Raw genomic sequence first — 26551 nt, 5'->3', positions numbered from 1 at the left:
TCTTGTATTAATTGCTTCTTATTCACTTACATAAAAGTTCTAACTCAACCTTCTTGGGTTTCTCTGTTCATCCCCCAATATGATTATCAATTTCCTTGAAAGATAAAAAATGCTGAAGGTTATATGACTTGGTAGAATGTGGCTGGTTTTCTCCTATCCAATCTCTCTAACAGAAAAAGCCAAGTAAAATCCTCTTTCTTTTTTTTGCTTTTGCTGTCTTCATAGCTGAAGCTGATTTATACTTTAAAAGCTGATTTTTCACACATAATAGAACTTTGCACGTTTTTGGAATATTTCAGACATATCTCTCTGATTCAACACTAAGAAATCCCACCAGCACTTTGCTAGGAAGTAGTATTAGCATTACTTATTTTATTGTTGTTGGTAAGATACAAGCTTATTTCAAGACAAGTTCTCCAAACGGTTATCAAGTATATTATAAAATATCATTTCTCAGTAGCATAATTCCCACAGGTTTGTAAATGTATTTAGGTATTTTAGTTATGAATCTATTCAAGATGCTCCCAAAGCTGAAAAAAAGTAGTTATTTGAATACACTTTTCTATGGTCTTTCAGACAGGGAGGAGCCAAATACATGTTCATACTTTCAACTGGACCAGTGAGGGGTTTTGCACTGAGCTGCACTCTTGGAGGACTTGCTTGCCACAGAGTTTAGCAGTATGCAGGGTGAAGTTAAAAAATACAGACATTAATCTTCTGTGACCAATATTGTGCACATACAGAGAAAATGGGGGTGCATTGATAGGTGTGGTGAGGAATGTAGTAACATGATACAGAGAAGGCTCAAATACTCAAGGTTTTTTTATTTGATTTGATTTTTCTTTTATTTGGTCTTCACAAATAGAGCTTGCTCTCAGGCCTGTGCAGGTCCCTGATGGTTTGGGAAGGAGCAGGTCAGCCCGCAGTGTGAAAGCTTTGGATTAGAAATTGCTTAGGAAAGTTGGATGTGCCTATAGACATGAGGAAGTTCTCCCAGTTGTGCTGTAAGAGCTCATCATTGTGATTTGAGCCACTGCCAGTCAACTTTGAAAACATGGTGGTTAGAAGAGATCCCTTTTGATGCCATGATGTGTCTTTTAAAAAAGGCAAGGAAGAAGGTTCTGGGAACTATAGGCAGTCAGCTTTGCCTCAGTCACATTGTTTGGCATCTTCATGGGTGATTTGGCTGATGATAGAAGGAGATTTGCATGTGACATGAGGTTAAGGGGTGTGACTGGCACACCACACAAAAGAACACCAATTCTGTGGGACCTTGATAAACCTGGGAGCTGGGCCAGGGGAAACATCATGAAGTTCATGAAGTGCAAAGATTTGCATCTGTGATGGAATAACCCAAGGCATGAGTCACTGCCCTGCTACAAAAGACTGATGAGTTCCAATGAGCACCAGCTTGAATATAAGTCAGCAATGTTCCCTCATGGCTTTAAAGGTGTTGGACTACATTAGAAGGGTAATGGATGGTGGATCTGGGGAAATTATTACCCCCCCTTACTTAGTGCTGACAAGGCCACATGGAATATTGTGTCCAGCTTTGGCTCTCCTATTTCAAGAAGGGTGTTGAGAAACTGCAGCTGGTCCAGCAGACAGCTATAAAGGTGATTGGTGTCTAGTACTGGTATTCCATGAGGAGAGGGAGCTGAGTAAAGAACAGGCTAAGGAGCAGTTACTGGTCTGCTGCAGCTGAAGTGGCACTAAAGGAATGACAGAAATGGACTCTTCTCAGTGGAGACAGACAATAAACAGATGGGGAGCAGACACAAGTCCTGGCTTGGGAGGTTCAGGTTGGAGTTGAGGAGAACCAGTTGCACTAGAATGTTGATGTAGCCATGAAAGAGGGTCCTATAAAGGCTACAGAATCTCCATCGTTGGTGGATTTGAGCATTTCTGTAGGAAAAGCCATGCCTGACCCAGTACTGTGTGGGCAGTAGCCTCATTTCAAGTGGGGTTGTCTTTCATAATTATTTCTGCAATTCCACAATTTAAAGGGTTGGTTTGTGTTCATCAAAGTTTGTAAATAGGTAACTTCTAGGAACCTGTTACATGACACAAGAAAGAGAAGGGCATTTAATAGTACTTTATAATCAGCAAGCCAGTAGTTCTCTCTACTTTATTAGCCCAGTATTCTTTTATTGCTTGTCTTTTTCTTTATGAACCCTTATGCATCATTGTTTTGTACTGGCAATAGCTGAATGATCTTAACTTTCGGTAACAAGTTGCTGCAGTACCAAAAACAGTTCACAGCAGTCCACTGAGTTTCAGAATCCCTTATGAAGTTATGAAGTGGTCTCTGTCTAATGAATCAGTTAGATTTCATCTTTATTTTCAGAACTACAACTTCTTGAAGCATTTTGGAAAGGAAACCATTTTGCTTACTTTGATTTTTTTTACCTCTAGTGTAATCTTTATTACATTTTGACTAAAACTATGAAGTCTGATTATTGTATATATATTGTGTTGAAGGTTTTTATTCATGCCAACATAACTCAAAGCTATCTGCAATGGAAATACACTGGAAATAAGACAACAGGAATAAATTAAAGAAAACCAACCAATGTAAAGTCTATGCTGCCCATCTAAGTATTTTCTCTCTTTTCCTTTTACCATAATATCATTTTACATGCATATGTTTTCTTTGCTTGTCTGTTATCTCTGTGCTTCTCTCTGTCTAGCATAAAGGAACATCTCTTTTTTGTATTTCATCCTGCCACTTTTTTTCAACAGTTCTTGTCATATTTTTATCTGCAGGCACTCCATTAGTTTCCTCTAAATAATTGCTTAGGAGACAGTTCATTTTGCAAATAAATCAAAACACTGAGAACAGACCCACTGGATTTTATTTTTGTTATTTGCAAGTAAAGATTGGTTAAAAAAGTTGTTTTGAAAACACAAAAATTTAAGAAGAATGTTTTAAAAGGTACCTGAAATTTATAAACTGAGGATGAATATAGAGTACTTTACTGAGCAGTCATGTACTCAATTAGGGTTTTTATGGAGCAGTCAGGACACCTTCATATTGCTTGCTGCTAGTATTAGGAACTGTTTTTTTTCCTGAAGAATGTTCATCCCATTTCCTACATTTGTTTTTCAGCTTGCTTGGGAATACGGAATGCCATTCTTTGAGACCAGTGCCAAAGAAAACGTGAACATTGAGCATGCATTCTCAGTCTTGACTAAGGAAATCCTGGAAAAGGTAGGCTTCTTTTCCAAGGAGAAAGAAGATGGGAGATTTTTCTTGTCAGATTGGGTAAATAAGGTTGTAACTACAGAATAGTTTGAGCAAAGCACAGCTGATGCTGTTTTTGCATTCTGGAGTTAGTATTTTGGGGGAATCCTGTAGCTGCAGGCATACAGAGGAGGAACATGGGGGAGAAGAATCGTGGGAGAAGAGAAAAATAGAAGAGGTGAGTAGCTACAACACAGTTCAGAGAGAAAGTGAAAATTCAGGAAGTCTGCATTTGTGGCTTTATTTCTCATACTTTCCTTTAAGGGAGAGGTTAACAGCTCCCAAATAATTCCACTTCTGTGCCAGGAAGATTCCTTTTTCCTCTGGGTTTCTGCAGAGTGTGCACACAGTGAAAATGCTACATGATGATGGAATCAGTGGAGCTTTATGTTCAGCAATCAAATGTTTTATCCAAGGTTCATAGCTGTTTGTTTGGTTGATTTACACTAGTGCTTTTGAGTTATCAGGGCCTAAAGATTTGAGTTAATTAGTGGTAGAATCAATATTGTATCTGTCAGAATCAGCATCTCTCTAACTTGAGTGTGTTGGCTTAAAGGTCCTTACTCCTCAAAGTTGCAGGTTTTTTGTAGGACTGAATTATTGTTCATTAGCTCTGAAAATATTTTGCATTGCAATTTATTTTTAGGCAGCATAGTATTATTTTAGACTTTAATAGATGTTCTTCATGCAATGTATTATCACTGCCATTCATCACCAATATTAGTTGTACAAAACTAACCTTCCACTCCAAATACTCTTCAAATCATAATAAAGATAAATGAGCAAAATTACTGACACAGTCACAAGTAGCAGTGTTTTGATTAAGTAGCCATAGGGGTTGGTCAGGGGATGGTGCTGTTAAATCAGGGTCTTGCCATACTACACAGTAACACAAGTTGTAGTTGGTTATTTTGGGGAAGGAAAAAAAAAGGCAAAAAAATATTTTGGTTACTTTGACATAAAAGTGAAGCTCAGCAACTGAACAGTTAAATATTGTTTAGAACAGGAGGAAAATGGCAGGCCCTTGAGTTACTGAGCTTGTTGGAAAAAAGTCTCAAGTAAAATAACTCTGATTTTGCTGTAAATGGAAAAGACATTGTCTACTGTACATAGAGAATATATTGTTAGTATGAAACATGAAAACTACAAAACAATAGTTCTGATCATAACTACTGCAAAGACAAATATGTGTGAAGTGAGCATTTCTGCAGAGTGTGTTTGGATGATATCTAAGAGAATTCTCTGCACATGCAGAAATGATGTTTGGGTATTTTTCACATTAACATTGGCTACTCTTACTTTATGGTAAGTGAAACTTCAGTATTCCTGCCCACCTTCATGAAAATTCATGGGGTTTGTAGTTTGGACATGGCAAAAAACTTCAGGCCACGTTGAACATGTTACACTACTGCTTGGTTTTAATTAGAACTGCTTTAAACAGTTATATGCCCTGCATGTATGTGTGTTTGGAAAATGTGCCCATGAGAATTTGTCATATTTGTCTGTAGTAACATTTCACCTCAGCTAAAAATATTTGGAATCCTGATGAGGCATCATGTACCATTTCTTTGGTGTATAATTTGCCTTTTTTAGTAAAATGCATTTGTTGATTTAAACAAAAGGCCCTTTAGCCCAATTGGTTTTACCACTGGCCTGATAAGAAAGAGTTTGCTGGGGAAAAAAAAAATCCACTATACAGTTTCATCATGGTTTTCAGGTTCGACAAAATAATTTGCCTGTTCACAAAACTGTGAAATCTGAATGTACTACTTGAATTTTAACTTCCTCTAACTGATGAAATTTTGGAGAATGGAAAATGCAGTAGCAAATGTGACTAGTAGCTGTGAAAAATGACATGATAGATGCCAGTCTGAGATAATTTCAGTCATACATCCACTTGGTAGTGCTGAAATACGTATTTTCTGATTGTAAAAAGGAGATACAGCTTTGCACAGTGTTTTGGCCCAAGGCACCTGTGCCTGGGGATATCAGACCTCCCTGCCCTCTGCAATGGACCATCTGTTCCAGACTGATGAGATGCTTCAGTGGGAGCACATCATTGCTTTCCCAGTCCCACAGAAGAAAGGAACTCCCTAGGACAGTCTATTATGGCCACGCTTTTGGGAAGTGCGTGAAGCCTACTCAGAGATAAGATAAATAAGCAGGGTAGGCTGGCAGGCAGTAGACCATTCTGAGATGCATTGCAGTAGACTGTATTAATCTGAGGAAATCTAGGACTTTTTATGTACATTCTTGCTTGCCATCTACTGTGGACATGTCCTTACTAACTTCATTTACACAAAGCACTCCTGTAGATGGGGAAGATTCATATCCAGAGTTATAGAGCTCATACAGAAGTACTGAACTTCTTGACTCTTTCAAAGTTTAGAACAGGTTGTGGTTCAGTGGTGGGTTGGGGAAAAAAAACATATTAAAAAGTTTCACATTAAAGACATTTAAACAACACAAAACAAAAAATCACAAGTGTTTCAGTGTATTGTCACTATTTTGTAGTGCATTTTCCCATCTCTTTTTGCAGTTTCTCTTGTAGTAGGCTTAAGGGAGAGAGAAGACTTCTGCATCCCAGTGAACTGGATAACTAAAGTGCTGCTTGACCTTTCAGATACTTTTCATCTCAACTGTTCTATGCTGGGTCTTGGTCCTGCAGCTCTAATTTACATGGGCAATCTCATGAAAATCATCAGATGGTTTTTTTTAGTTTTTTTTTGCTTACATTGGTAACAACTAAGGAGTCATGCCATATTTCTGAGAACTGACAATATTCAAACCAATCAGTTAATAATAAGTGAATGCAGAGGAGTTTTAACTTCCTCTGACTGATGAGTTTTTGGAAAAGGTCAATAATAACCAATTTGATTACATTGAAAGGCTGCACTGGAAATGAATGTTAATGACATAGATTATTCCAGGAGTTTGCTTAGACATGTTGACAAATAACAGTATTTTATTTATTCACAAGTCTCATGAATCTCAGATATGCCAAAACCTGTTCATTAATAGATGACAGCTGTTCTTTAACAATGCTTCTGGTTGCCAGTGAACTATTTGAACTTGTGAGTCAGTCCTCTAAAAACAACCAAAACCAAAAAAATACCACCCAGAATGCAGTTAACATTTGCTCTTTTGTGTTCTTTGGTTTCATGCCTGTCAAGCAGTAGTGTTCTCAAGGTTTTCAAAAAAATATTACAAGCCTTTGTATGTGTCCTTTTGGGTATGATTGTTGGTATTTTCCTAAATTAGGATTGGGAGAGAACTCTGTTTAAAAAAAAAAAAAAAAGAAAAATGAAGTTCTCACCTTTTTCTGAAAATTGCAATAAAACTAACCAAAAACTTATATTCTGCCTACCTCCCAAGAGTAAAATAAGACTATTTTAATCATATTAAATAAACATACATCTCCTGAGTAGAGAGCAGTGAAAATCCATTTAAGACCTTGCCCTGTGCTGTTGAGAGTAACATTTAATGTTTAACAGCTGGATGTCATTTGAGATGAACATTCAGAAGTAACAGGCCTCAATTTTGCCCTTCCTTCATTTCTTTACACTTCTTTCCTATGGCAACAAGATTGTTGTGATTATACCGTGTTTTCTATTCCTTTGCTCTTAAAGTACCTTTGGAACTTTTTAGCTGATTTTAAACAAATTTGACAGATCTAACTAAAAGATAATTAAGTTCCTGAGTAGTTCCTTTTGAAAATAAGGGGAGAGGCAGAGTACTCTGCAGAAGGAAAGTCTCCAGCATTAGTTCATAGAATATTAGAGACCACTACACAGAGAGACTGAAAAATGCTCCAACCAGCTACTCCAGCTGGAACATGCATCACAGATATCAAATTTAATTCACTTCAAGACCTAAATCCATAGGAAATCGGATTTCATTATTGCTGAGGTTCATGGAATTGTTAGTTTGTCTAAAAGATCCCTATGTCTCCTGCAGTGCATACTCAGTGTTTCTTTATTACCCTTAGTCATGCATGGAGCCCCAGGCTTTATTTGCCCTTTATTTATCTTGTACTGACCACAGAATAATAATTCCTTCGAGAGGTTTTTCATAATGCTTCTACTGCTGTACTTTAGATCCATTTTAGATTTTTATCTCCTTTACTTTCTTAGTAACATTAGGTATATTCAGCATTGCACATGTAGGAACAGAGGTACAGAGATTAAAGCAAAGAGGATAAATGGTACCAACCCACTTAGTGCTGGTGCAATTGTAAGGCAAAATTTAACTACGCTATCTTATTTAATTTTTTTTAAGTCTGTTCTGGACATCGAATGAGCCAGATATTTTTCTGGAAACAGTAGCATATAATTAGGTCATGTAAATCAAAACTTAATCACATCATCTGTGTATAGGGGATGAGACTCATCTTAGCATGCAATCTTAGCCAGCTAGAATTTGCATGACTGGTCTGGTTGTCTGGAAAGAGATGAGTCTTTAGGATGAAATTGTGTTTTGGAGGTGCCTTTCTCCCTCCATTGATTATGGAGGCCTCCATATCTCAGCCTGTATGATTTCATATGATTCAAATTAAACAAATTAAATTCCAGGAGAAAAAAAAAAGAAAGTTACAGACTTGGTTTACTTCTGGCATTTGCTTCTGCGGGTTATTGACTTTGAAGATATATTGCTTTCTTAAACAGTGTTTTTATGATGCAACTATATTAGATATCACCTAGATGATCTGTACAGTTGATGAACCTCACAGGAGATCCACACCTGTTCTCTCAAGTTTGTGAATAACTAATTGCAGGACAACATTGTTACAGCCTACATGGTAGTAACAGGAGAGGGAGATAGAGCCCCAGGTTTGCCAGTGGGTTAGATGTTTCAGCCATGGTGGAATAGCAGGCTTTGGGAGCAAGACCTTCATCAACATTCCTTGAGGAATGTAGTCAGCAGTTAGATCCTGCTGTGCCAGATCTCATATCCTCCTGTCCTGCTCCTCTACCTGTTCCCACAGTGATTGATTGCCTTCCCTGCTAATACATCCCTAGCCCTTGCTTAATACTGCTTGTACCATGTCCAGCCCATTGTGGTTGTGAGACTACTCTCTTGTATTTTGAACTGGTAATTTGAATTCCCAAATATAGGGGAAATACATAAAAAGTGTTGGGACTATTAATAACTGAGTTCAATGTAATGGCAGGTCAGGCACTGAAGTCATATGGAACTTCATTTCATGAAGTTCTCTGCCAGTATTTGTCAGCTATCACTGTTAAATATAAACAAAATTATTGCAGTAATTAAGTAGGATCATTTTTTAATATGAGTAAAAATCCTCAAATTTAAAGAAGTTATAAATAATAGTAACCTCAGTTCCAGTCTCTTCTGTTTGTTTCTCCAAAGATTCTAATTTTTCAGCAAGCACTCTAGGTCTGACTTTGACTGGGAACATGATATGGATAAAGTAAAATCCTGTCACTCTTTCAAACCCACAGTGAGCCCCACCTTCAAAATAACTTAACCAGTATCAAAATACCAAAAATTGGTGCTAGAGAAGGTGGATCCACCATTAACCTGAGGAGGTTTTCAGCAAGGAATGTGCAGCTGAGCTTAATGAAGATTTATATATTTACTCCATTAGAAACCTTTCAGAGAGTTTGTTGGGGTTTTTGCATTACATTTTCCTTTGTATTCTACCCTAGCTTTCTTGCCTTGATTAAAAAAAAAAAAAAAAGGTAACTGAGCCATCTCATCACAATTCCTGTGTCTAGGTATCTGTTGCATGCCAGTGATACAAATTCTGCTTAGAAGTGGGCAGGAGGGACAGCCAGAAGGGGAGTTTTAAGCAGGAAGTTTAAAACTGGCTTGCAGAGATGCCTGCCAGTTAGGTGAGACATGTCTGCTGTGCTATTTAACAGGAAAAACTAGTATTTAATAGCAGGAAATTTCAACATCTTACTGAAATCACTGCAGGGTACAGAGGCATCTGTGTCCATGGCGGTATTTTCAAAACCTCACTTTGCCCAAGATATTGAAACGGAAACTCCAGCTTCTTGGTACCATTTTGGATCTTCTCACCTTTTCAGTTTTTGGCTGTTTGTTGGCTGACTTGTGGGGCAGTGAGTTCCAAGCAGCTGAGCTGAAATGTGAGCTGGAAGGGTTGGTGTTCATGGAGCCCTGGAGGAGGAATGCTGCCCGCCTTGTTCTCACAGGTGGGAGATTTGCATACCTCCCTGCTGTAATTTCGGCAGAGGGGGTGCTCCACCTCTCCCAAGGCTTGGCTGAGGCTGAGCACTACGTGGGATTGCCCAAATCTGATTGTTGCTTTATGCAGGACTTGTAGTATCTCTTTAGATTATGAATGTGCACTTTTTAAATATGTGTGCAGCACATTTGCTTAAATGGATCCCAGACCCTTATTTGCTTCACAAAGGCCCTATATGGAACAGTCTTACAAACTGAAGTGATTAATAGTCCTCAACTTTGAAATTAATTTTAAAATGACTGTTGTTTATTTGTGGAATGGTGGTTCTTGTCTGTCTGTCCTGGCTGGTTTGTAGATGAACTAACAAATAATGATTTTAGAAATGATAAGAACTGTTGCATTATCAAATATGTTTCATCGTTCTTAATCACTTAACAGTACTGAGGATCCTTGCCAAGCATATATGAAGAGCTTACTTACCATCTAAAAGTACTATTGAGTAGTAAAATGGTAAGGATGCAAATAAGTACCCTAAGTGTTTAAGGAAATGTAAATTTCTCCCCTTTGACTGGATATTTGGTCTTGAATTATAATCTGCAACATCTTCAAATTACCTGTTTCCTCTAAGTAAGTGAAACTTGAATTCTGAAACACACATAGAAAGTCACAGGGTAATTCAAACAGGGATTTTTCTAGAGCTCTTTTACTACCTAAACTGATTGTTTTCTCCAGAAAAAGCATGGGTGAAACAAAACCTATTTAGTTGATGTTCACAACAATCAATGCTCAGTGTTATTTCTTAGTCTCAATTGAGTGAAATTAAATTTCTTACTATACCATTATCTTCCAACGCTTTTATTTCCCCCTCAGAATCTTATCTCTAAACCAGAGTGGTATCTTGTTTCTTGAGATGACAAGGTTATGTTTGTGTAATTTTGAATCTGCCTTGCTCCCTTTTTTAAAAAGGTCTTCCTAAAAAAATATTTTACAAAACTGTACTGTCTATCCTTGCACACTACCAAAAACTGTGCCTATTTCTGCCTAACAGAAATCATAATAGCCACAACTGTGTAAAAAGTTAAAACTAATCAGAAGCTATAAAGCTGCATGGTAGTATTTCTAGGAATTCTCAGGGGTAATAAAAATGCTATGCCTTTTGGTCCTTCCCACTCAAAAAATAAATTAAAAAAAAAAGCCAAAAAAACCAAAAACAGACTAACAACCCCAAGTAAAAGTGCACCTGCTGTATTTCTTTCTTATGTGGAGAATTCATTATGACAAGAAATTTCTACAATCAGTAAGCAACAGTCTTCAGATATTCTAGTCAGACCATATTTGCTAATAATTTTGCTGATGACAGCTTTAGCATTCATCCTGGGGTTTAGACACCACAATACATTTCCTGCCCTCTGCTCCTTCCTCCATCCATCACTTTTGATCCCTTCCCAGATATTTAATGTTCTCCCCCCAGCACCATGCACTGTGGAAGCCTCCCTGGGTCCCTGCAGCCTCAGGGAGGAATGAGCTCAGCCACTCTTTGTGGGGACAGCTCTGGCACAGGGCAGCCAGCATTCTGGAAGAGCTGGAACTATGGCTACAGAAAGAAAAAGGAAACAAATTCTATGCATCTTCTCCGGAATTTTAAGAAGTGATAAATATTCTCAGCCAAAGAGGCATAAAGCTTATTTGTAGCACGGGGGAGACTTTATATTTTGCCCTCCTTCTGATGCAGCTGAGTAATTTTAGGTGACTCTTTCTGGATGTAGTCAATGTTCAACTACCCTGTGACTTTCTCTGTGTAAGTTTTCAATTTTGAGTCATGATTAGTACTGTACTACATTATGCCTTTTTCCCCCTTCTTCCTTTCTTTTTCTCCTGTGCTTTGGATTTCATTCATTCAGCTTAGATGGTTGTTGTCTCTGGAAGCTTTCTTCATTGTCAGACATGGTTGTTTATGGCTGTTTGGGTTGAGAGAGGAATGTGGTGAATCCAGAGGTCATACTTATTTCTCTGTGCTTGGTTGCTAAACCTGCCCAGACACAGGCAGCACAGTGGCAGGTAGAAAAGTTGGGACTTTCATTTTCCTGGGCATGTGACAATATTCTGTGTGTCTTTGTGCCCTAGTTCAGGGTTCAGTGTTCATGGTTTCAGAGAACAAGATTGCGACATGTTCTGCACTGCACAACTGGGTTTGATTGTTTCTCTGGTCAACATTAATTATCTAGTTGAGTTCATTGCTGAAAGGAAGAGTCCTGGTTTTGATGATTTTCATTTTTGTTACAATCTGCTTTTGCAATCAGTACATAAATGTTTTACAAGGGTGGAGTGCTATTTTGATAGTTTATAATGATAAAGACTGAGCTGTTTCCATTCGGGGATATTCCTGGTTATTAAATAGAGGCAAGAAAACAGAATTTTAGTGAATTTCACAAAACAAGTTAACATCCTTTATAATAGTTAATAGCCTGTGCCTTTTCTTCAGTGAGTACTAATATTCTGTGTGACCTGTTCCTTTCAACTGGACTTTTCCAAACCATGCTCAATACTTCAAAGATAAGGGTACTTAACTGAAAATTAGCTAAAATTGGTAATCAGCTGAAGAACCTGTACTTACAGAACAGTTCATATGAGTAAAGATTTACAGGATTGGCACATATGGTTTGTAGTGACTCCTCAAAAGACATTTTCTGTTACCTTCAGATTTAGGAGAGGTGTTTGAGGCAGCTAAAGAATGTGAAGATGCCAAATGGGACTTGCATAGGCATCAGTTTCCATCTAATTTATTAGAAAACTTCAATCATTTAATTAAATATTCAAAGGAAAAACATATCCAGTGACTGCACCAAATATTTTACATTAAAGTATGTGAAAAAGCAAACTTTTCAACTGTTATGTTCTAGTTATCTTAATGAAGTGTTTGCTTTTGTTTGTTTTTCAGAAATCCGGTGTATTACATGAGTTAGACGTTGTGTCTCTAAATGAAACTAAGAAGAGAACCTGCTGTGCATTCTAAAGTACTGTTTTTTATTCCATTTTCTCTTCAGGAAATATCAAGTGTTACAAAGGAACATAAAAGATTTTAAAGATGAGCCTGTAATCCAAAAATACAGTGTTTAAGCATTACACAGACATTGTTGCCAATTTTTTTAATATGTTTATATTATATTTTCATATTCTTAATGTGAAGATAAAACAGTTGTCTGATTTAGGAATTATTAGGTGCTTCACAGGGTGACAGTGCTTGAATGTAAATGTTTGCAGAAATGAAGTCTAAGGGTACTAATTTTGTGTTATTAAAAAACACCCTTCACTTTTTTTGTGTGTTATTTATACCAGATTTGTAATACAATGAACATTGACATCATCACACAAGCAACCTTCTGATATATGAAATCATATAACATCTCTTTAAGTACCTGATATTTACTGCAATCCCTTGAGACAAATCTCAGAGAATTTTTGGCTTGGTTTATTTTATACTAATTTCAGACACATACATGCTACTTTAATACCCTTGAATAGGGACTCTGCAAAGGTGATGTCTGAAAGAAAGGGATAAACCATATAAAGATTGGTGTCATAGAATGGTTTGGGTTGGAAGAGAGCTTGAAGATCATCTTAATTCCAGCCTCCCTGATATGGACAGGGGCACCTTCCACTAGAGTGTGTTTCTGGACCTTCCTAAGAATTCTGAAACCATGGAACAACAGAATACATCCAGTAATAATAATAATGTTTCTGTTATTTAAATTTCATAATTCCTTAAAATAATTTAGACAGGTGTTAGCAGCATACCTGCATTTTCAAATGTTCTTTTTGTCACAAATGATCACAATGAAAGGCTTTCGTTGATATTGTGTTTATTGTATTTTTGTTGTTTTCTAAAAGTGTAAATCGAGGAGGTATCTGATTCTGCTCACATAGATTTGTTTTATACAGACTTGTAAATGTTTTTAAAATCTGTGGAGAATATCTTATTTAATTTTAAATAAGGGCAGAATCAGGATGCTGGTTGCTTTTTCTTTAATCAAAAGCAAAGCAAGCACAACTCAAACCTGCAAGATAAGCAAAAAGCAAACACAGGTTAAGAAATCTGAAGAATTGTGGCAACTACACTGTCTTCTTTTTTTGTCCTTGCATAGGAGATGTGGTTGTTTTATCATCATTTTAAATGACTAATGCTGTTGTGCAGAACTGTGTTTTGATCCATCCAAGCACATCCAAAATAACTAGCCCCACTGGCGTACTGTTCTGAAATGCCACTAACCTTCTGAAGTACTCTTGCTTCTTTTTGAGGGCTGTTTGCAGATTGTCATAATATCAAAATATTACTAAATTTGGTATTGAGAAAGGGAGCTCAAATGGAGCACACGGGACCAAGTGTGCCTGAGCATAGTGCCAGGTTTATACGCCCCTAGCCCAGTTAGTGTGCCTGCAGAAATGTTACAAAAGGATGGGCTGGGCTCTGTATTTACAGCTGCTCCTGACTACTCATCATGGCCAGGCACTGAAGCTAGTGCTTTTCACAAAATATGAAAACAAGGAACAAAGGACAACCCCTGCCTTCATTAAAACCATAGCAGAGGAAGGAAATAGTGCTGGAAGGGATTTTGAGAGTCTGACTGGGTTCTCATCATATCTCAACCTCTGATCAGCTGCCCCTGATGAAATGCAAGAAGCTGGTCAGAGACCTGCAGTGGTAGAGATTTCAGAGTGTCTCTGAGTGGCAACAGTCCTTACTTAACTGGTCTGGTAAGCAGGAAATTTCCTAATACCTAACCTAACTGGTACACATGGAAAGTAGGTTCTCCCTTTCCTCTTGATGCAGGAGAACACCTCTAGCTGCCTCCTCTCCTCTCCTCTCCTCTCCTCTCCTCTCCTCTCCTCTCCTCTCCTCTCCTCTCCTCTCCTCTCCTCTCCTCTCCTCTCCTCTCCTCTCCTCTCCTCTCCTCTCCTCTCCTCTCCTCTCCTCTCCTCTCCTCTCCTCTCGAGAACTCCTGACCTTCCTATCTTCCTTTGTAGTTTGGATTTTCAGAATCTTTTGCCCTTTTTGTCTCTCTCCTCTTAAGGTTCTTGAGTTGGTTCTCAACTATCCTGGACTGTAAACCTCAAAACTGAGCAGACTATTCCAGTTTAAATAAAAACAGCTGGATAGATTTAAATTATGTTTTCATTATCTTACTTGTGATACTCCTATTTATGCATTCCAGCATCAGCATAACGCAAGGTAGCCTAGCACCACTTGTGATCCATAGAACTGCTTTTTTTATCCGTTACATACTTGTGCAGTTGATTTTTCCTTTGGATGTGTAAAACCTTCTGCTTCTCCTTGTTCAGTGGCATTTCAGTTGCTCCAGTCTGCCAAGATCCCTCTGAATTGTAATGTTGTACTCCAACATAGTTGGAGCCTCTTGCTATAAATACTGTCTCCATATATAAGTGCACTCTGTTCAGTCATCAATGATGTTGATGAAGGTCCTGGATAGTTCTGGATCCAAGATGGATCTAAGTGAAATTCTGTTCAATGTATCCTTTCAGCTTTGGAGTACTAATTATTTCCAAATAATTCTGTATTTATACTGCCTAGACCGTTCATTTGGAAGTTTTTTTGTAATAGGAGCAAATTATAAGAAACTCTTATGATCCTCAGTCTTTCTCCCCATCCACAAAGCCTGTTAAATCACCTTTATTTAGTAGAAAATCACTTGATCAGTTTGTATATTGTATCAGTTTGGTATTTCCTTCCCTCCTTTGAGAGAGATGCAATTCCTTTTGTGTTTTCTGGCACTCATTCTACTAATTCTTGGAAATAATCAGTAGCAATTTTAACATAGTTTGAACCATAACGGAGTTTCACCAGGTTCAGTCTGTCCAAAAATCTTTAACTTGTTTATGTATTTTCCAGTTTATTTGTTCCTTTTTCTAGCCTTATACTTCTGTTGGTGGTGGTAGAGTGAAATCATTTGCCTTCTAAAATTCAAGGCTGAAGTTGAAAGTATCAGCATCACCAGTGATGATTTAATAGAGTTTCCCCTCTGTGGAATAAGAGACCATTTTTTCCTTAGTATTCTTACTATGCATCTTATCAACAGGCTTACTCTCTTTAAAATCCAATTTTTCATATTTCTGGGAGCTTATCTTTCAGGTTTTGTCCATACATAATCTATATTAATAATTTAGTTATTTGACCTACTTTCTATTTTATTTCAGGTCATTGAAGATCTCATGATTCATCCAACTTAATCTTTATCTCACATCCTTTCCCTCCTCTGTAGAGATCAAATTCTGCAGTTTTGCCTTTCAACAGTAGTTCCGTGATAAACTTTCAGCTGTCCTGAACTCACAGTTCATCAACTGGTTTTCTAGGTTTAAGCATCCATGTAATTCCTCCTTCTTTTTCTAATGATGAAAATAGATATAAAAGGGTCAGATTAACTTGTAATTTTGATTTCTTCTCTTTATAGCAAATGAGAATTTCAAGTAAGGAATTCCTTCAATTCATTTTTCCTTCCTGCAGAGTTTCCTACTATTTGTGCGTAGGTATGATCCAGTCCCACCTGAGGGAAATGCAGATACTCAGGTTCCCATGGCAGTTTTTGTAAGATGCTAACTCCTGCTAGCTGATGCTTCACCTGACACTCCATGAGCACCATGAGTGCTCTCCTTTTCACATCTCCTGGAACAAAACAACTGCTTTTTTCCAAATACATTCATTGTAGAATACAGGAGTGTGCCAGTGGGGAATAAACACCACTCTCGCTAGAAAGGGCCAACAAAGGTTCAAGTTGGGCATCAGGAAAATTTCTTCATGGAGAGGGTTGTTAAGCATTGGAACAGGCTGCCCAGGGAGGAGGTAGAGACACCATCCCTGGAAGTGTTCCAAGATATAGCTTGTGGTACTTAGTGCTGTGGGTTAGTTGACAAAGTGGTGTTTGGTCAAAGGTTGTGCTCAATGATCTTGTTCCAACTGAAATAATTTTATAATTCTGAGATTCAGAGAAAGAAATTTAGGATCTCAATCTGAAATGATCACTGCATCCTCTTTATATCCCACAGGATTTGTAAATATTAGGAAAATTGGGCCTTTGGTTAAAAAAAAATCATAGGAACAAGGAATGCAAATTATTGGGGCTTTTTTAAAAGAAATATCAAATATTATGGTTTCCCATGAAACTTACTGTATAAAGCTCAGTTTTATTTGATGTATGCACACAACACTGTAAAGCATGTTACCAGACTCATACAAAATGAAATTGTTGTGAACAGTTCCTTTTCAGATGTTAACACATATATGAACTGAGGATGATCTGAAATGCTTTAAAAATAATGTTATTGGCAATGGAATACATACATAGTACAGATTTTACAGACTGTTGCATCAATGTGTTGTGAAATCAGTGTGCAAGTCAATTCAAAATGCATTTAAGAATAATTTCAGGAATTATTCTGGGTCCTTTTGCCACTGCTTATGGTTTTATGTCAAGAATTTTCTGTTGATTCATAGACTGTCCCTGAACATCACCTGAAAGTCACATAGACAAAAACTAAGACGTTGTGAAACTGAGGCCCTGGCCCTAGGGTAGATTTGCTCTTCAGGTCTGGTGGCTTCATTAGCATTTTACACCAGTAGGAGACTGCTAAGAGATCACACTAAGGCATTGCTAGACATCAGGAAAATTATCTCTAAAGTGTTAATTATACATAAGGCGCAGTTAGAACAAGAAATTTCTGTTATGTGCTGGTGATTTGAATGCCATTTATGTACTATTAGAATATATTCCAAGGAGGTGGAGCTGGAGTACAGTTAGGACACATAACAAAGTGACTCCAAGAGCAAGAGCAAGGCATTTAAGTACTATTGAGCATTATGAACTCTGCCTGGAGACAACTGAATGAAATTTATATAGTATCTAGAAGTTACAATTTTTTAAAATGCACATTGTTCCAGTAAAATGGTTACAAGTGGTTACAAGTTTTTCACTGGTTGGAGAGAACACAAACACAGTTATAGGAAGGTAGATTTAGAGGCCGTAGGACATCTAGTACAGAAGAATGAAAAAATGTTTCAAGAAAAATCAAGAGTAACTATTTCTATGTGAAAGATGCTTTTCTTCCCAGACAGCAGAAGTGCCTGATATTTGAGAGAGACACATGCTGTGAGATGATATCTCTCCTGGAATTAATGGTACTCAAGATAGTGTTTAAGAACAATTCCTGACAGACTAGTGCTTCAAGTCCTGGTGAATCTCAGTCTGATCTGATCTACTTCATTTTACATACTGCACCTGGACACCTCATCAAACCTGAATGAGCTAAACCCATGCGTTCCATATTTCAGCAGTAATGCTCTTAGCAACAGTGCTCAATTTCACTGATGACAGAGCTGTGTGGAGTGGTTGATACCTGCTGACCTGCTGGGAAGCAGCTCTGAGGAGAAGGACCTGAGAGTCCTGGTGGACAACGAGCTGTCCATGAGCCAGCAGGGTGCCCTGATGGGCAGGAAGGCCAATGGTATGCTGGGGTGCATTAGGAACAGCATGGCCAGCTGATCCAGAGGTGATCTTGCCCCTCTACTCAGCCCTGGTGAGGCCACATCTGGAGTGCCGTGTCCAGTCCTCAATACAGGAGAGACATGGAGCTTCCAGAGATGGTCCAGTGGAGGGCAACAAAGGTGATTGAGGGGCTGGAGCATCTCTCTTATGAAGACAGGCTGAGGGAGCCAGGCCTGTGAGCCTTGAGAAGGGAGAAGAGATAACTGGGGGGACTTTAAAATGTTTATAAGCGCCTGAAGGGAAGCTGTCAAGAGGATGGAGCCAGGCTCTTCTCGGTGATGCCAAGCAAATAGGACAAGACACAACAGGCAGAAACTGAGGCACAGGAAGTTCCCCCTGAATGTCAGGAATGCCTTATTTACTGTGTAAGTGACCATGGACTGGAACAGATTTCCCAGAGGAGTTGTGGAACCTCTCTCAATGGAGCTATTCTAGAACTGTCTGGATGCAATCCTGTGCCATGTCCTCTGGGATGACCCTGTTTGAGCATGGAGGTTGGACCAGATGATCCAATGTGGTCCCTCTCAACCTGAGCCAGTCTGTGATATTGCTTTGCACTTCAATAGCTTGATTCACTGATGTTGTTGTTAAAAACATCAGTGAATTAAACTCCTCTCGGCCCGTTGAAAAGCATTTGGTGCACTTGGTAAAAGGAAAACTACTTTGAAAAGAAGTATCTTTTCAAGGTAACCTAAAAAAATATTAAAGCTACCTATTCTAGTAGGTATGATCCAACAGCAGAAAAACTTTCTTTGTAAAGAACAAAGGTTTTTCAGTGTTGTGAAAATCCAGTGCCACGCTATAGCTAAACCATGGACCCACAGTAGGATGAGCTTCAAGCCAACCTTGATCCACAAAAAGCAAGATAACTTGGCTTTTCTGTAATCTTCTATGTTGACTAGTTTCCACGGGCTCTGTTTCATCTTGGAGGCCATGGATAAAGTCCCAGTCTCTGTGGCAGAGCAGAACAAGAGCGTGTCTGTCTCAGCCCTCCTCGTGCTGGCAGTGCTGTGCCACCAGCAGTGACAAAGGCACGCAGCAGTGTGTGGCCCTTTACCCAGGCCGTGAGGAAGGGTGAGCTGCAGGAAGGCTCTGGAACCACAGCTCTTCCCGGAGCTCTGCCATCCCCAGTAGTCTCAAGGACAGATAGAGAAGCTGGAGCCTGGAGAGAGATGTTGGCTGTGGATGTTGTCAGTCGTTTTGCTAATCACTGCAAGGCACTTTTATGTCTCTAGTCAACAGTAAAGGCTTAAATGTAGCCAAGTTTGCTGCAATAAAATAAACAGTTTTGACACAGAAGGGAACAAACTTGAGCACAGTACAGTGCAACCACCCAGGAGTTTTGCTGGTTTCATTTCCCAGCGTTTCTGAAGTCTGGCAGCCTGGAGATCAAAATGCATAAAATAAAGGATAACATTAAGTAAAATATCTTACGAAGACCATATAAGATTTCATCACAGAAGCGACTTTGAAGAACGAATGTCTACAAACGTTCCCATGGTCTGAAGACCTTTGAATACGCAATATGTGTAATACCTGCGTGTGCAGTAACAGTGCACAGCCTGTATACATGAGCTCACACGTATATACATGACTCACAGGTGAAAACTGAAATAAGAGATGCATAGCCCAAGTGCGGGCTGCACGTCGGGCGAGCGGTCGGAGGGTGGAGTGAGAGGGACGGGCTGGGCGGCTCTGGCAGGCTCTGGCTCTGGCTCTCCGCGCCGGGCGGGCGGGCGGGCAGCCCGGCACTTTCCTTTTCGGCGCGGGGAGGAGCGGCAGCTGCGCAGGCGTTGCTCGCACCCTGTTGATTAGTCAGTGCTGGGATGGCGCTTCCTGGGCCAGGCGCGGCGGCGGCGGCGGGCGGCCCCAGCCGGTCCCGGGGGGCGGCGGGAGCAGCAGCAGCCGCAGAGGCAGCAGCAGCCGCCGCAGCAGCAGCAGCGGGCGCCCGGCGGGCCTCCCCCTCTGCCTAGCCCCGCGCGTCCCGGGCGCCTGGCGCGGAGCGAGCCCCGCTCCTTCCCTCCCTCCCGGCGCCCCCTCCGCCGCCCGCCCCGCTGGCAGCCGCCCCGCCGGGTGGGAGCACCCCTCCGGCGCTGCCTGTCTGGCTGCTCCCTCCCCTCCCGGGCCGGGAAGATGGACCCCGGCCCGCCGCTGGGCTGCAACCTCAAGGACGTGAAGTGGAGCGCGGTGGCCGTGCCCCTGGACCTGCTCGTCAGCACCTACCGGCTGCCCCAGATCGCCCGGCTGGACAGCGGTGCGTGGGGCGGGGAGCGGGGCCGGGCGGGCGCCGGGCTGCGGGCGGGCTGCCGGACGCGGTGCCGGGAGCGCTCTGGGTCTGGATCTGCATGTGCCGCTGCCGGGGCTCGGTGCGAGGCTCCCGCTCGCCGCGGGCTCCGCGCGTTGCTGTGCACCCACATACATATCTGGGTGCTGTGCCCCCTCCGTGGGTGCGGAGGGCAGCTCGGTGCAGCCGGTGTGCTGTCAGCAGCCTGCCCCGCTGAGAGAGGTCCTCGCCCTCCCAATTCAGCGTGGAAGGGCACTTTCAGCACTGGTGTTTTGATGAAGTGATGCTACAACAAGGCCAAATAAGAAGGCATACAAAATAGCCAAGTGGGCTAAATCCCTTGTGTTACAATTCCCTAAGAAGGCCACGGACATGTAAAAAAAAAAAGGAGTACGTATGAAGCCTTTTTAGTCTCCAGATAACTTTTTATTACAGTTCACTTGGGTGCTCACCTACCGTTTCCAAGTGTGCAGCTTTTTGTTTACTCCAGGAAATATGAATCAGGTCTGACAGAACAGCTATGACAGCACCGTTTTACCGTTCCTAGATCCATGCCTTGGAAAGTAATGTGTCGGTGCAGAGAACCAGGGAAATATGGGAATTTTTTATAAAGGCTCAGACAGCTGCTTTGTAATAATGTGTATGTGCATTGCATGGTAGCTCCATGAAAACTGTCCAGCTCTCTAAAGGAATGCCAAAGGTAACTCAGAAATTGGAAAAAAAAAATCTAGGCTTTTTAATTCATTAGCTTATGAAGTCACCGCGTACTTTTATGATATAATAGAACAGTTATTGATTTATCAAGTTTTGTATTGATTTGGAAAGTTAAAAATGAGCACAGGCATTATCCTCTGTTACTTCCCAGTGTACAGGTCAAGACCAAGACTGTTTTATTACTTAGCTGCAATTTCCATACTGCAGTGATGATTTTTGACTTTGCCCCTGGATTATGCAGTATTTTTCCTTTCACTCGTAGTACTTCCTCAGAGCTGGCACTCAGGAGCAGGTTAAATAAAAGGGTTTTTTTTTGCTTTTTTAACTGCATCTGGCTGTTCATCATACTGTCAAATGTATGTTGTCCTGTGAGAATGGCAAAGCTGGTATGTTAAGGAGTTCCTCATGGTAATACCTCCTGTCACTAGGAACAGCTAAGATGGCCTCCAGTCACTGCACTTAAGGCTGTTGATTTACTTGAGGCTCCTAGCACAGATTCAGGCTCTAACAGGATGTATATATATTGATGACTTATTAATTTCCCTCTCTGTGTGTTGCGCCTCCAAATCTCCTCACTCCTCTTGTCTTTCTTCATTGGAAGGTACCTGAAAAAGCTTTGTGAGTAGAGAAGGTTTGTGGGTTTTGAAGCAGGCAGCTGTTGGGATTTTTCTTGAGGGGGAGTCCTTGTGTTGGAGCTGTTGATGGGAATATCCCATAATTGTTGGGGAGACAAAAATATTGTGGCTTTTGTGCAAAGGCTTCTTTGTCCTATGTGCCACATTGAAGAGCATATGCACAGGCAAGTGGATGTAAACAGACGTGAGCTCTTCTGCCCATGGCCTGAGATGGCCAGACAGGAGGCAGCTGTTGGTGTGGGTGTCCTGCTGCAGTGGTTCAGCCCTGCACTAAGCCCTGCCAGGAGGCAGGCTCAGGTGGGGCTCTGTGTGAAGGGCTTCTGGTTGGAGCTGATTTAAGTCTGCCTGGTTCAGCAGCTCATGGCTCTGGTTTTACTACTCAAATGGATGTACTTTTAACTTGGGGCACTACAGACAGCAGACAAATCAATATTTTATAAAGAACGCAGACGCCATGGTCTTGGGGATAGGAAGAGAATGCTTTTCCCTTTTCCAGAGAAGCTTGTCTTGCAGTAAGAGAAAGCAGCCATGAATCAGTGCATAGCCTTCTAAAGGAGGAAAGTTGGGAGTGTGCAATGCTTGTGGAATTGACTGGAGCACGGGCTTTGGCGGGGTGGTTGTTCTGCATCCCAGTTCTTGTCTTGCAAGGTTAACAAGTGAAGCTCAGTCAGAAAATTTTTTGATGCAACGCTGAAGAAAATAAATGCAGAGGACAATCCAAAAGTGTGTCATCCAGTGCTTCGGAAGTTTAAGGCTACCTCTGTTAGCAAAGTAGTGTCGTGTGCCAGTTTTATCAGGGTGTGGCTCTTATCTTTGGGTCAGGGTTTGTTTGCACAGAAATGCTCTCATGTCTTCTTCAGGTGCTAAATTCCTCTCCAGGTCAGTGGTAGCTGCGTGTGTTTCATGCTGTTGGAAATCAAGCCACCTGTAGATGTCTGTCTTCAGTCACCTTTTGATTCTGTGGTTGGCCTCTGTCTGTAGCAGCAAGTTGTTTCTTGGCTGCTGTTTCATTTTTCATGAGGTTTTGTGAAAGCCAGAATTTTTTTCCTTCCTGCAAACCAGGCTGTAGGAGAGGATTGTAAAGCTGGAGCTGTATTCTCTTCAGAAGATGTCAGTCTTACTATGTTGTTTCTACATTTCTTCATAGAGTTTAGCACTTGGTGGATGATGTTCTTAGATGACACCACACAAGATGTCCAGTTTTGCACTGTTGCTTCACTTTCTGGCCTTTCAGTATGAAGCAGAAGAATGAGTATGATCAGTTCAGTTTTATTCTTCGAGCTTGGATGTGCAGCTCCTGGAAAATTGCCCTAAGTAATTCAGTTTGATTTCTTGACAGGATGAAGTTATGAAATATTTATGTGCACTAAATTTGGTCCTCTGCTGAGAAGGGAGGGTTTTTCTTGATGGTATGGGAGGAAGTAGTCTTTTGTTACATCAAGATATAGTTGGAAGTAGTTAGGCATTCATGCCTCCCTTATCCATCTAGAAATGATAAATATGTCAACTTCTGGGGGTTTTTTCCTTCTGCGTTTGAAAACCTGAAAAACTTTTCAGGTTTTTTATTTTGAATTTTAAGACTGGTTATGTTTCATGTTATGCTTTTGGATGGTGTTAAGTCATAAATCAATTTTTTTTTTTGTTTCAATGTTTTATTGTTTTCTTGGTGAATATTGTTATATTAATTGAACAAATAGACTGAAAGAAACCCAAACTTGTCACTCTTGAAGGGAGCAAATGGGTTTTGTATGTTTTTTTTTTTTCCCAACCTCCATAACAACTTAAATATTTCTAGATAATAACTCAAATACAAAGCTGCTAAAAAAGTGCTGAACACCCTACCAGAGAAAATGCATGGACTTGATCTCACGCTGTGGAATTCACTGAGTGGGCTCTTTCAGATGAAAAGAAGCAAGACTTGAAGAGCAAGAGAGGAACGAGCTCTGTGCTGCGTTTTTCCTGTCCTCCCCCCTTTGTGCCCCCTAGTCCCGATTTGCATTGTCACAGCTGAATACCACCCCAGTGAGAGACCTGTGGGTGGGTGCAGTGGGGGAAAGATTTTGCTCTGGGAACCCGCAGCAGAAAGAGATCTTGTCACAGTGTGGTTTTTGCAACGGGGCAAAAAGTGAGCGTGGCTGGCCTGTGAGAACCGGGGCTGCACGTGAGCCTGGGCTTGGCTCTCCTCAGACCATCAGGACAAAAAGCTGATGGCGAAGCTGGGACTGTGTCTTGTTGCTAGTGCATAAATGATGTTGTGCCTGGTGATCTCAGGGCTTTAGATTTCTGGCAATTATTTTTCTAAGGATAATTTTGGAGAGTAAAAGAGAAATGCTATCAAGGTTAAGATCGAGAAAATATTGCTTTGCATAGAGCTGAGCTTTAGGCCAAGCTTTTTTTTGTAAGCTTACTGCTCCCTTCAGATTCATAAGAGCCTGTCATTCTTTTTCTTAGTGGAACTCCCTTTTTCCCAGACATGGATATGTTGATATGTTTTCACAAGTAAAGATCAGCCTTTGCTTGTAGGTACTTTTTACCCATATACTGAATTTGAACTGGAAGAGTTCACAGAAATTCTCAGTTTGTGTACAAAGATTAAGGTTTATGGGATTAAGAGGCCATGTGGTCCTGTGATTATTTTTAATTTTTTTCCTAAGTAATATCTAGGGGAAAAAAAAAAATGTGGTGGTTCTGTTGGGATCAAATACAGTGGCACTTGACCTCAACTGACAGAGAAGTTCCCTACTGTGCACGGCAGGGAAAACTTGCTGAACTTTCCTATGGAGGAGATGATGGATCTCAGTGAGCCACCAAGGCAGTGAAGGAAATTCTTCCTTACGCATTGTAAATGTGCTGTAAGATGAAATGGCAGAATTGGTGGCTATAAAGAAAGGAAAAATCTGTTAAATGGGTAACAGATTTAAAAGGTGATTTTCTTCTTTCTTACCCTTAAGTGAACTCCTGTGTATATCAGTAGTGGGTGAGTAGTGAGTTCGTACTGCTGTTGCTCCTGGGGACAAAGGGATTTTATTTAGTTGTATTTCAGGTTCTCTTTTTCTCTTCCATTGCAAAACTTTCTCATGGTGACAACTGTCTGCCCCAGTCATGTTCACGGGACTATTGTTCTGTTCAGCACATTACTGCAGAGCTGATTCCAGTTCTGCAAACTGAGCACCCTCACATCTTATCAAAGACGATCATACTCAATAGAACAGCGTGGCCATGTACATAATGAAAATTTTGCATTGCGTCACTCCACAAATGTGGGTTATCTGTGCAGCTGAACAATACATTGAAACTACAAAGAGATTTATTCTTTAAAGGTCTGAATGCTGCTATCTGTGCTTTAATTGTCTTGAATGACCTCCTTCTTTTGCTAAGCTAGTGCAGCATGTCTCAGTAGTCTCCTATTGAAGAAATCTTTAAAAGGCTTCATGTGGGAGTAGGGCAAAGCTTTTGAACGGACCAGAAAGAAGTTTCAGATATGCTCAGACCCTGGGTAATGGCCATGATCTGATTGCCAACTGTAGGTGTGGCTGCCTTGTCCACTGAGGTGTGGCAGGTAACAGTTCTTATGTATGGGGCAGACAAGACAAGTGTTTGATTTGGCAACAAATATCCTCAAGATCCATTGTGTCCACATGGCTTGATTTCTTCCTGAGGTGCTGAACAGCTTTGAAACTCTGACTGTGTGTTCTGCCATTGAAGAGTAATTCCAGTAGCATCTCCTGCTAGCTTCCTCTTCTTTCTGCCTTCACTGTGTGGTCTGCTTTTTCCATCAAGACAATTGAATGAAAAAAAACAATTGACAGGTTGCCACTAACCACTGCTCCTGGGCTTTTGTTTTGGTTGGATTGGTTTTTCCTTTTCCCCTGCTGGCAGAGATGTGTTCCAGAAACATTTTAGTGAAAAAGCTTTTAATTCATTTAAAACCTGCAGCTAGTGAATGGTGTCTGTGAAGATTATCATGCCTTTCTGGAGATGGAAGCCAGTAGCTTGGCAAAACCTGCTCCTAGGAGTACCCTGGGAGAGGGTGAGATAGAGTTCAGCATCATACCCATTTTAGTAGTGTGTATTGTATGTTCTTAACCAGACATTTGAACCCTGGTAGGGTGTTAGGGCTGCTAGGATGGAAAATAGTTACATTGCTCTTACTTCTTATGTGCTTAATAAATGTTCATATTCTTCTCTGTTATTCAAGGTGTGAAACTACTAGCTCTTTGTTCCAGTTTCTAAAGTTTTGACTTTGTGAGGTGAAGCCTTCGTGTACATAACTGGATAAACACTTCCTGAATAATTATGTAGTTCAGGTATTGGAAGGTGAAATACCATTAGTCTTTTCTTAATTGGAATTCAAGTGCTAAAACTTGAAGTTCTCCTCCACCATCCCCCCACTCTCCCCATTTAAATTACATATAGCTTTCAAATAAAGCACAAGGTACACATAAAATCTAAGGTATTAAGGTGCCTCAAACAGTTAGTCAAACCCCTAAGCTTAAAACAAATGTGGTGTGATGAAAATATATGCTGCTGTTGCAAGGAATGGTATAAGTCTAGCATAGGAAAGAAGGGCTTGGTTGTTTTGTGCTTTGTCTGTAAGTGCTGTTCTGGAACTAGGTGTTCCTGGCTTCGGTGATTACGTGAACTGGCACTCCCTGTAGTGCCCCAGCAAAGGCAGCTATGCCAAGATGAAATGCTGGAGGATATTGGACAGCATGGTCTGGTGCAACAGGATTTGATGGAAGTTGTGGGAAGAGTTGCAGTGTGTTCCAGTCATTCCAGTGGTGGTTTGTCAGAAGCAAAGGGCATGGGTGTTGCTGTATTTCCTTTTGGCATTAGGAGTAACAAGTTGGTTGGATTAGGGCAGCTTAAGTCTCTCCCCTATAGGAAAATATTCATCATCTTAATGTGGATTGCATATGACTCAAAACCAACCTTCATAAAACTCAGTGA

The 26551-nt window shown here is 40.5% G+C and overlaps 2 protein-coding genes across 3 annotated transcripts in view; both read left to right on the top strand.

The window, feature by feature from the left end:
- LOC131563850 (ras-related protein Rab-10-like) overlaps positions 1–12731 on the top strand; it is a 32128-nt gene extending 19397 nt beyond the window's left edge. For both annotated transcript variants that reach the window (XM_058814040.1, XM_058814032.1), the window contains 2 exons: positions 3110–3211; positions 12355–12731. In XM_058814040.1, the coding sequence (XP_058670023.1) occupies positions 3110–3211; positions 12355–12429 (177 nt within the window). In that variant the 3' untranslated portion in view covers positions 12430–12731. The remainder of the gene's footprint in view (positions 1–3109; positions 3212–12354) is intronic.
- Positions 12732–20060: 7329 nt separating this feature from the next.
- The window catches only part of GAREM1 (GRB2 associated regulator of MAPK1 subtype 1), a 99557-nt gene continuing 93066 nt past the window's right edge, over positions 20061–26551 (top strand). Inside the window, exon 1 of the mRNA XM_058804092.1 lies at positions 20061–20222. Within this exon, the coding sequence (XP_058660075.1) occupies positions 20102–20222 (121 nt within the window). The 5' untranslated portion in view covers positions 20061–20101. The remainder of the gene's footprint in view (positions 20223–26551) is intronic.

This window comes from Ammospiza caudacuta, chromosome 1 (assembly GCF_027887145.1).
Source record: "Ammospiza caudacuta isolate bAmmCau1 chromosome 1, bAmmCau1.pri, whole genome shotgun sequence".
Lineage (NCBI taxonomy): Eukaryota > Metazoa > Chordata > Aves > Passeriformes > Passerellidae > Ammospiza > Ammospiza caudacuta.
Note: the sequence above shows the minus strand (reverse complement) of the source record. Positions and strands in the feature narration are given on the sequence as shown.